Raw genomic sequence first — 11,893 nt, forward strand, 5'->3', positions numbered from 1 at the left:
CGTTTTCAATCGAGTTGGTAAATTGTTAGTTCGCGGGAACGGTATTATCTTCCGGTGTTATCGATTGAAAGCCGCGGCCTGATAAATTTGCTGTAGATACACACGTGATCTGTAGCGAAACGAACAAAACGGCGGAGCAGTTGTAAGTATGACACGTCATAATGCACGAAAAGGGTATTTCGAGAGCGAAACGCAACATTGTGGGAAGCTGCAAACGACAAATTGCGGGCTGTGATTTAAACGATCCGCTCGACTGTTGACATTTGGCTAGGAGAATAGTGATGTAACGGATCTATTCCCCTCGTGTTAACGTTGACCTTACTGCCGGACGTAAATTTTCATTTTAGAAAGGAAATTTCGCGAGACTGAAATTTTTGCTGAAACAGTCGAGTAAAGTGTAAAATTGTTTCGAACTGATCGAAATTCGAATTAAAAGGATTTGAGAGAATCGAAATTCGAATCAGAAATATTTGAAGAAAGTGAAAATTCAAATCGATAAAATTTGAAGAAAATCAAAATTCGAGTCAAAACGAGGTGAAACTCAGGAATCGACTCTAAAATATAAAATTGTTCAATATTGGTATAGGTTTATTTTAAAAATATGTTCAAGACGTAAAAATTACTACCACTACATCGCCGTTGCGGTGTTTTCATATTTTTCCAAATAATACAACCGTATAAAATTTTACAAGCTATTTTATCAAGAATTGCTCGAGATAAGACATTTTTTCTGATATTTTACTGTTCGCCAAGGCTCTTTACGTGTAATACCGCTATCGGGCATTTTCAAAGGAAACAACAGCACCCTTTCATTTTTATAAACAGCACGCTATATACATTTTATATTTTTTTTGTTTCGTTATTTCATCTGTTTCCTTTTTAACCCCTATCACTTTCAGTTTTACTATTATTTTATTCTAGATCAGGTTGGGTTTCATAGCAACCTCACCTTAATAATAATTCTAATTTTATGATTGCCTAACGAATTATTATTACTTTTACTGAAAGAGGGACGAGGAAACAATGATCAAAAATCCCTATTTTTCTTTTTTACAACAGATTGAGTTTCATAGCAATCCCACCTCAATGACTCAGTGTTCTATAATTGCCTAATAAATTATTTGTACTTTTACTGAAAAAGGGACGAGAAAACAATGATCAGAAATCCCTACTTTTTTTCTTAGAACAGATTGAGTTTCATAGCAATCCCACCTCAATGGCTCAACGTTCTACAATTACACAATAAATTATTACTTTTACTATAAAAAAAAGCCATGAAACAAAATGATCAAAAATCCCAATGTCTCCTCTTCTTTCTCTCCTCCAACTGTGCTACGACATAAAAGACACAAAGATACCCGAACGTCTTCGTAAATTTCTGAAAACAAAATTGTTGGCAAACCGCGTTTCGTGCTGCAGCTCGATAATTAAGTTACGCGGGGAAAATAATACGCGGCGGTGTTCATCAAGCGCCATAAATTCCCGACAATTACAGTAAAGGGAATTTCGTGTACCGGGGGGAAATTTTAGAGTACCACGCGCGTGAACCGAGAAGAAGCAAAATGAGGGAGAGCGTTTTGTCCGATTTTAATATCGTGTGGGTTTAATGAAAAGAAGAAGAAAAAAAGAGAAAGAAATGCAAAGTGAGGTGAGAAAGAGTCGCGCGGATCGCGATGACTTTCTCGTTTTGTCCGAAAGAGTGGCTTCTCGCGATAAAGGTGTTATTAAATTCTCGTTTTTAATCTAGCGGACGATAATGGCGTGATTATGAGCCAAAGGCGGACAATACGCATCGCCTTTTATTCGCTCCGGGATGAAAGAAAGGAATTCCTTCGTCAAGATCTTCCCTCGTGTCTTGGTATTTTATTCAGGAGTTACGAGCACCTGGAAGATTCAAACATTACGCGTTTATGTTCCTGACTCTTCTTCTTTTTTTTTTTCTTATGAAATTGAAGCTTCGTCGTAACGTTCTTTGCTTTTACTATCCTCATTTATTTGCGATGCGTTAGGAAATAAGAGTAAACAAATCATTTTAATGCAACAGCATGAAAAATAGTTCATTATAGATATTTCGCCTATTGGCCGTGTTTTCTTTACTTAACCCCTTGCCGTATAGCAACCAGTCTGACTCGTGCCACAGATTTTGGTCAAGATCTGATAAAAACAGATACATCCGTAACAAAAATTCATTTTAATTCCAATTTTCGATTTAATTTGTAAAACTGAAGATTTAGAGCCAAATTTAATTAACCTGTAATACATCAGCTTTCCTTACTTAATATAGTACTGAAACAGTAAACAGCTGACGCTTAGATGCACGGTCAGGAAAAGAAGTCATACGTTAAGGGGTTAAGAAGGCACGTCGCCATTGAAGATTCTAAAAATAAGTAAAAGTTTGGGAATTTTTTTGATAACTAACTACTAAATGAAAAATTGCAATCTTTTTTTTAGATATAACTGTAGCTTTCAGCTTTTTTCACGAATTTTTCAAACGTAGGAATGTTACAGAAATATGAATTTTGTCATTTCGAGTGAACGGTTTTAATTAATTACTATTGCAACGTTTAACACAGCTTAGCGGAATATCAATTTTTCGATTAATCCAGAATGAAATTAAAGTTCGATGAAAAAATGTCGAGCGTTCAATTGACGAACATCAATCGCGCGATTAACATGACGGATTATATTTTCCCGAGTAATTCGCTTGAAATGGCAGCCTTTCGATATCTGACTTTTTTTTATTCCCTCAATGCCACGGTATTATTTGATCGATATTGTTATTTCGACAAATTAAAACTGTGGTTTGCGTTGGACTACAGAGAAGTACTAAAACACTTTTTAGAATAAGGCAAATTATTATAAAAATTTCTTTCGAAGCACAATGAATTTGTTAGAAAGGAAAGAGTCGGGTCGATGAAATTTACTATTGCTTGTGTTAGACCACAGATAAGTGTAGGATGTGTCCAGGGAGAAAGGAGCAACAACGGGTCAACGTTGTAAGATTTAATAAAGAAAATAAAAAAAAAACAAAATGATAGCTCGTCTCGAGTCTCGGCCAACACACCGCTCCCACGCACACACACACAGCCGTCGTCTTTCGGTAGCTTTTGTCTAGCTAGACCGCCCCAGATAAATGTTTCAATTGTATCTGGAAAAATCGGTGAAGCGATAAAATAAAGAAATATCGAACGAACAATTCGTATCGCGACATAATAGGAACCAGATGAGAAGGCCGATGTGAAAATTTCAGCCGTAACGTGGTCCAGATCGATAGATAATCTTGCACCCTAAATTCCAATTCAATATCGCACAGTATGATAGATTCTATAGGGCATTGAATCGAAAATTCCGCTTATAAGACGGGACGATCGGTATAGCGGAACATCAAATGCGACCGAAATTCCATTTGTCACATTGTACGATCGAAGGCTATGACTTTTGATGAAAAATTTATATTATAAACAACATGATCGGGTAATTTCGAATTTTTGTTACAAAGGAGAAAGGATCGAATTGACGTTTCCATGTCGAGAACACGTTCTCGTTTGTGCGTTAGAAAGAAGTGTGATTATTTGTGTGTTACGAACACACTGTTATCCACACATTGTTATTAGATACTATTATAATATTATTATTAACATTATTGTAATTAGATACTATTATTATATTGGGGCCTCCATACCCCAATAAGAAACCGACAAGGGAGAATAGAGAGGAGGGAGTGGTTAGCGTAGCGCGCAAAGCCTCAGCTTTGCTAAGCCGAAGGTCCCGAGTTCGATTCCCGTTGGGTCCCTCAATATTTTTCCATCGTCGGTTCCTACGTATGGAGGCTCGTCCGGGATGGGGAGGTACCTACGGCTACACAAAGCCAGAGGATGTGCGATGAAAAACATCTCGAGGATTGCACATCTCCCAAAAATGCATTGTTTCGGCTGTGTGCCACTGTGTGGGGGAGTCTGCCCGAAAGTGTTGATGGTAAGCCGAAGGTCCCGGATTCGATTCCCGTTGGGTCCCTCAATACTTTCCCCTAGGTTCCTACAAATGGGGGCTTGTCCGGGATGTGGGAGGCATCTACGGCTGCACGAAGCCAGGAGTTGTGAGATGAAAACATCTCGAGGATTGCACATCTCCCAAAAATGCATTGTTTCGGCTGTGTGCCACTGTGTGGGGGAGTCTGCCCGAAAGTGTTGAGTTGTGTTGCACTGAGGACATTCGAGGGCGAATGTCAGTTCAGGATGGCCGAGTGTAGTATCGGGGCCTCCATTCCCAAAAATAGGAAACCTCGAAGGGACAATAGAGAGGGAGTGGTTGGCGTAGCGCGCAAAGCCTCAGCTTTGGTAAGCCGAAGGTCCCGAGTTCGATTCCCGTTGGGTCCCTCAATATTTTTCCGTCGTCGGTTCCTACCCATTTTTCCTTTTCTAAAATCACCAATCAGTTTACTCCGGTTTCACCCTTAGCGCGTTATCTTAGGGTGGGGTGTACAATGACCGGAGAGAGTGTTCGGTGGACGGATGCGTGGAAATCCTGTGGAATCTCCGCTTTTCTAGGCTTAGTTAAGGTCAAGTGGCCCATCGACGTTGGCAAAAGTCGTGGGCCACTTTTCTATTTTTCCCTTCGGAGACTCCAGGATTCGTGGCAGGGGCTGGTCCTAGGGACTAAGTGTCGCAGGCAACGCAATAAACACTTGTGGTGTTTCGAGGAAAGGATATTTGCCTGCGACGGCGACCACTTGACTCGCTGCCATAAATCCGGCTACAGGATACGCCTTAACGCACAACGATTAGCAATCAGTCCACATTCTAGACGCTATTTTCTCTGGAATTTCGAAAATTCTCCTAAGGCTCTCCTAACGGTTTCCATACTTAGTTTATTTAATCTTGGAATGGAATATTGTTTAGGCAATGAGAGTTTTGGAAAAGGAAAAGGACGTGGTGCGTAAGGGAGAAATTAATGGACTGTAAAATGCTGTAAAACAATACTGGTATATTGTAACCTTTTGTAAAGTACATTCTGTACAGTTATCTTACAATAAATAATCCATTTTTTGATAAATAATTGCATTTCCTCGTGTCATTTCTTTGATTTCTATGATATCCTGGAAGGTCCCCTCTGTAATTCATACGCAGAAAACATTAATTTTTCTAATTTATAATAAAAGTTATAAATAATTTAGCAACAGCGAAAAGAGGCAAGGACAGCACTAGAGAAATGAGTTAGACAAGGAAAGGTATAGGGTTAGACAAGGACAGAGAATTTTCAGATCTGAAGCAACGCCATCTCGTGTTTGACCGCGTGAACTAAAGACTCGTTACTAGGATAACAGAATATAAACAGAGGTATTAGACAAGGAAAGCACTAGTGTGCGAGAAGGACAGAGAGAAGACTCTTCCTATTGGCTGGCGGGCCGCCATGCTCCAACTCCCAAGAGCTAAATTAAGTTGGTTAGGGAAAAATCATTAATAACTCAATAATTACGATGATTTTGTGAACTTTTAGAATTGAGGAATGAAGTGTGGACCTTTAGCAACTTTCTCGTATAATTTTTAATGGACTAGACCCCTTCAATAATTAGTTATTAACAATTTTAGGACGGGATGTCAGGAACGGTACCGTTTACGGTTATATACGTTTACGGTTTTTCAATAATTTCGTAGCTTTCTACTAAGTTCCCATGCAAGTAACTATACGCATCTGAAAGGCAATTCCATTAGCTAGATTCTTCTGCAAGTTTTATTAACATATTCGATTTAGTTCACGAGCTATTAAACATTATAGGGGAGAGTCCCGTATTGGTCCTACTGGTGTATAGTCAAGTGTTATAAACAATTATTAATATCTAGTAAACCACGCGACTTACAGCTACCAAACTAATTGAAGAATATAGATAAAGGTCCATTCTACATTCTACATGCTTGAAAGTGCATAATTAGTCGTGTATGTCTATTGAAATAACGAAAATGTGTTACGCTTAAATGCGACGGATGATTACTCACCCAAAGAATGTTAAATAACTATCAAACCACAAGGAATATGTCAATAAAAATTATATGAGAATGTAGCTAAAGGAGTTAAATTTCAGATGCATACAGTTAGTTGCATGAGAATTTAGTAGAAAGATATGAAATTATAGAAAAACCGTAAATGTATGCGGTATCGTTCCCGACATTCCGTGCTAAAATTGTTAATAACTAATTATTGGAACGTCTTAGAGCCTTAAAACCTATATGAGAAAGTTGCTAGACGTTCACACTTCATTCTTCAATTCTAAAAGTTCACAAAATCATCGTAATTATTGAATTATTAATGATTTTTCACCGACCGACTTTATTTAGGGCCTGAGAGGCAGAACATGGCGGCCCGCCGACCAATAGGAAACGTTTTCTCTCTATCCTTGTCGCACACTAGTGCGTTCCTTGTCTATTGCCTCTGTTTACATTCTGTGTTCTTATTACAAAATCGTAATTCGAGTCATCAAACGCGAGATGGCGTTAGTTTCGTTTCGAAAATTTTCTATCATTTCTCTAGTTACTATCCTTGTCTACCCGTATTCCTTTCCTTGTCTTACTCATTTATGTATTGCTAAATACTTGAACGAGTTATCCTTCGTAGTAATCACGACTAAAAATATATTAGATTGTGTAGGTAGAACTGTTCGCAATCTTTTGACAGCAGTGGAATACAATCATGTGATAAATCATCTACTAATAAACAATTACGTTACTGTCTTATTTGTAATTTCATAGTGACGTTTGTAATGTTTGTAATGTAACATTAGTAATGTTGTAATCTTATTCTATGCTAAATCGGTAACATTGAGAGCGACACGAAAATGGTAAGGGTCTTCTCGGCCCCCGTGCCGCGGACATAAAGTCCCATAAGATGTTAGGTCTATCCTGTACGTTGTCTATGATAAAAGCTTTCGCTATAATGCTTCGACTAAGAACCTCATAAGCACAAAACCATCAATTGACTCCAACGGGAAACGTTACAACTAAATTGATTAGAGCTTCTCGTCCAACGGAAGCCAGCGCGCTTTACCGCGACACATTAAACGACATCCTCCAGATTAATGCGATGCACCTAATAAAAACAAAGCCTTTCCAAGGCTACCTCGTCTTGGGAGACGTCTCATTAAGTGAAGAACCGACAAAGATAAAACAAACTAAACGAATAATCAACGGATAGGAAGCATGGTGGTCTTTCTTCCGCTCTTATCTGGGCCCATGTGCTTCTTATTGGCAAACAGAACAGGTAGAGATAAGTAAAAGGAAAAAGTTCCCGGGCAAGAACATCTTGATAAGCCGAGAAAAAGCAACGAAAGTTTTTTTCGGTAATATGTAAGCTTTGCGAAGTTTCTGAAATAAAAATGCTCGCTAAGGAAACACCGGTGCAGCAACAGGATTTAATACACGTTCTCAAACTTCAAACAGCCAGTTTTCGCTTACACCAGTGTTACTATTATATAGGATGTTATACATCGAGAATGGATTTTCAATTGTCTGAATCATAATAAAGAGTTGTGTCATAAAAACATCCGTATTTAAGTAAATGTAAAATAAGAAAAATTTTAAACGCTGACATATAAATTCAATTGAATCCCTCAAACAATTAATATTTTATTTATATAACTCGTATAAACTATAAATGTTTGATTTACACGTGACTATACATTTATATAATTAAATAGTATCGTGAAAAGTCCTTGAAATAGCGCAATCTTTTAAAAGTACAATAAAAGTATAAAATATTCCATAAAAAATATATGTTCAGATAAACAAAATAATGTGTATAGATATAACAAAACATATGATTGAAGGAGTTCAGTAAAAAGAACACAATAAAACAAAATTAAATGCAATTCTTTCTGCTCCAAAATTGATTAATATTTATGACAGCCACCTAAACAGGTTCAAGTGGATAAAGGCATCACTTGATCAGATAAATTACTGGTAGGTTATCTTGTAGTCGCTATCGCGTAGTTTTTCGCTAGCGCTATCTTTGCTATTATGCGGCATAATTTACATAGCGAACTAACTATTACGCTTCAAATAATGACTTAAAACAAGAATAACCGTAAATTGTTAATAAGTAAATTAATAATCAAACTAAGTTTATGCTGTGTTTATTTGTTCGTTTGTTTTATATTAAACATTGTACTTATTGAAAAATATACATTGGCAAATAAATGTTACTTCTGCTAAAACGATTAAAAAAAAAAAAGGAAACACGTACAATAAAAAGAACAATATTGCTTCACACTTGTAGCGCTACTTATTACTGAAAGTTTCAACAGGTTGCCTCTATTATTACATCCACCTGATATATGACATAATCGATTAAAAATATATTAGTAACGTTTGAAAAATGTGAACATAATTATGGTCATACACGTGAGTAAGTATAACACAGAAATTATAAATGGAAAATGTTAAGAAATGAATATTACTATACAGAGAGTACTTATATTTTCATAATTACACTGTTGTTACAGATCTATTCTATGGATGAAGATATAAATATCGGCAAAGTACGACTATGATTATTTCGAGAACATGAATCTTTAAGTAGAAAACCGCATTTCCAGCAAATGAATTTATTCCATAGATTACATTACAAAATATTACACCTCATTTTTTCACGCTGGAACGCCGTTGCGAAAAACTACTTTTATCCGTTCATCAACTTCTTCGATTAAAATAGAGGTGCTTTAGTATTTCGCGCGTTTGTTTCCTTTTCTATACTGCATATAAATTTCTTTCCCCTACACTGCGAATAGGTGGAAATCTACTATTATCTCTTGCCAGAAATTTCATTTCGCTTCGCTAATTATATCTCTACAAATCCTTCGACTTTATTTTTATCAAGTAAAAACACATGCGAACGCAAATGTGTGACAATGAAAAAAGTACTATGAATAAGGTTGTAATAAAAATAGTAAGTTCACATCGCGTCTCACGTGAATGAACACACTCGAATTAAATATCTAGAATTTAAACGCTGTGTCTTGTATGTGCATAATCTTACGAAATGTTAATTCAAGAAGAGTAAGATCATGTTAGCTGTCTCAAAGCAAAGTCTATCTTTCAGCAAATGCAACTAAGTAAATAACATTGTCCGTAGAAACTTTTGATTTCTGTAACAGCTTTCTTTATTTCTTGATAACTGTTACTCATATAGTATTATCATAGGGTATGTCAAATATTTATAACGTATGTATAGTGATACTTCGTTTACGCATTGCTTTTGCAACTTGTATTACTCAACTTGTCAAGTACAATAATTAATTGTACCAAATAGCTGTAAAAGAAAAAGTAAAGAGTCAATATATTCTTTCTTTCGAGCCAAATAATTTAATATATGTGAAGTCACACTACCAAATTACCTTGTAACTGAACACTTTAAGCCTCAGGCGTAGCTAAGGGGGCTTCTTTCTTTTCCTCAATTGTAACAGCTTCTTTTTTATCACCCGCTGCTTTATCGCTTTCATCCACTTCCTTTTTTGGAGCAACCTTAAATTATTACACATATATTTAATGATGTTGCAAAAATACTCCAACAATAAACAGCTTTGTAATCCTTTTTAGCTAAAATGATCTTACAAATGGCATAGTGCAAAATGTCATAGTAATACAAAATTTTTAGAAACACAGCTATCAGAAAGTTATGAATGATGGAGATAAATTTATTAATGATAGATTTGACTGTGTTTCAACACTATTTATTTGATACATGTTCTTAAAACAAATTCAGTGTTAGATTATTAGACAACATATACATTATATTCATATATATGTAGCCAATATATATAGCCAAAACTTGCACAAATTATAAATTGCTAATAATAACATTAGATTAATGTTTGTACAACTTATATGCAACAACTTAAAAATCTACAAAATATTAAAAATGATGTTAAATCATGTTAAAACATCTAAACTAATCCCATTTTATAACTATAGTCCAAAATGTAATTAAGAAATTATTTAAGAAATAGAAACTATCATAGTGTTCTAATACAAATATTTTCCATATTTTTCAACCCATTAAAAGCCATTAAAAATAATTTGTGATTACAAATAATAAATTGCATCCCTACTACTAATATACATGCACTATATTAAAAGCCTTTTTTATAGTTTTCTATACATCATGCATTTAAGCTGATTTATTACCTCCTCTTTACTAGCTTCATCAAAATTTTCCACTAAGTCAGGCACCTCATCATCCTCTTCCAATGTTGCTTTACCAACAGTACTGCCAGAAACTGTACTTGCTAATCGTTTCAACTGTGTAACACCTTCAGGTCCCAGTTGACTTATAATTCCCGGTAACATGTCAGTTATTTGTTTATTCTCACCATGACCAGTAATGGCAAATGTGTTAGCAGACAGACTAGCCTGAGCTTTTGGATTATTAAAGTGGATGACAGTACCATCATCCTTAATCATATTAACCTCCTCTATACCAGGAATTGTATTCACAGACAATTTCTTTAAACAACTTTGTAATTTCTTATCATCTGTAGCAGCAGTAGCATGTACAACCTAAAAATGTACACAAATAAATAAATACATTGGTTAACCATAGAACTCTTTGTCTTGCAAACATTTTTGTTAATGGCTGAAATCCTTAAAAAATAATAAAAATCAAGTTTCGTCGAAATTATAAAGAGAACGAAATCAATTATATTGTGTGAAATTTAATACTAAATATAAAATCAAAATCCAACTTAAAGTTCTAAACTAACAACTATAAAATAAACTACAATTTGACATGCTAAAAATGAAAGACGAAAATCACAAAAACAGCATTGTAAATACGAAACATATAAAAATAATATACAGAAGTAATCAAAACGTGTCTTACAAAGATTACAAAGCTTTGATGCCTCGTAGGAGCGGTAATCAGTGATCATGGAACGAGATCTTTTCAGAAATACGCAAATCATAGATCGTTCAATTGACATTTCAAATGTACTTTTTCATAAACTTTTAAACTCGTGACACGATAGAAGTTGCAAGAATGCCGTAAATTTGTGTTAGCTTTTGAAATAAACCTACATACCTTCTTCTTGCGTCGGGGTGTTCCCTTACCGCCGATTCGTACTTGAGCTTGAAGCTTCTTCAACTTTTCAGGATTCATGGTAACCTGTCTATACGACGATCAAAAACTTTTGATCCTTGGCCACCAAGCTTGGACAGACACAAGTCTGACGCAAAGTTTTATACGATAAAATGAGCTGAACGTGACCGGCGAGCAAACACGTGCTCTCTGTTCGCCGAAAGGGTCAAGAAAATGGAAGTGTACGCTTCTTTAGCTCTCTACGTCAGAGACAGCTTCCGGCAGGGCTACGCTTCCGTTTAAAGTTTGGCTCAAAACACTGCACTGATTAATTGTGAATGATATTGTTCGTAGACATAGGACATATAAGTCGACTCAATAAATCGAAATTTTTTATAAAACATTTTACTGAATTGAAAGGTTCATTTTACTTATTAATCACCATTGCGTACAATAGTTCACCTGAACATGGAGGTTATGGAAAACATCATGTTACAACATACAACTTTGAAGAAAAAAAATCTTCATAAATGGTCTTATAATAGAATTCGAAATTGTTATACCATGAAATCTGAAAAATTGGAGTAGCCCATTAGGAAGAAACTATCGAATAAATGTAACAATAGAAAATCGCTGAAATTATTTGAAAATTAAATAAATTTTCTCGAAAGTAAGGCGCGAATGTGAAATTCAAAATTTTAAATTACAATTGTGTATAATGTACTCTTTCTTTTCATACTAATTAAGAATTCTTATCTTTTGTATATAAATATTAAGAAAAATGAAACTGCAATATATAACGGTAATTCATATTTGTATTTATGGTTTATAT

The 11,893-nt window shown here is 35.3% G+C and overlaps 1 protein-coding gene across 1 annotated transcript; it reads right to left on the reverse strand.

The window, feature by feature from the left end:
* Positions 1-8,654: 8,654 nt before the first annotated feature.
* LOC108575043 (transcription factor BTF3 homolog 4) lies at positions 8,655-11,284 on the reverse strand. The gene is made up of 4 exons (XM_017937747.1): positions 11,065-11,284; positions 10,173-10,544; positions 9,383-9,509; positions 8,655-9,297 (listed from the first exon to the last, which is right to left on the reverse strand). The coding sequence occupies exons 1-3, from the start codon at positions 11,140-11,142 to the stop codon at positions 9,399-9,401; spliced, it is 561 nt and encodes a 186-aa protein (XP_017793236.1). The 5' UTR covers positions 11,143-11,284; the 3' UTR covers positions 8,655-9,297; positions 9,383-9,398.
* Positions 11,285-11,893: the final 609 nt, after the last annotated feature.

Source organism: Habropoda laboriosa, unplaced genomic scaffold (genome assembly GCF_001263275.1).
Source record: "Habropoda laboriosa isolate 0110345459 unplaced genomic scaffold, ASM126327v1 scaffold204, whole genome shotgun sequence".
In the NCBI taxonomy this organism is placed as follows: domain Eukaryota; kingdom Metazoa; phylum Arthropoda; class Insecta; order Hymenoptera; family Apidae; genus Habropoda; species Habropoda laboriosa.

Coding starts and splice junctions, on each gene's coding strand:
- LOC108575043 (XM_017937747.1), bottom strand. CDS start 11,142: ATGAATCCTGAAAAGTTGAAGAAGCTTCAAGCTCAAGTACGAATCGGC. Junction 10,545..11,064: donor CACCCCGACGCAAGAAGAAG/GTATGTAGGTTT, acceptor GTACATTTTTAG/GTTGTACATGCTACTGCTGC. Junction 9,510..10,172: donor ATGAAGCTAGTAAAGAGGAG/GTAATAAATCAG, acceptor TAATAATTTAAG/GTTGCTCCAAAAAAGGAAGT.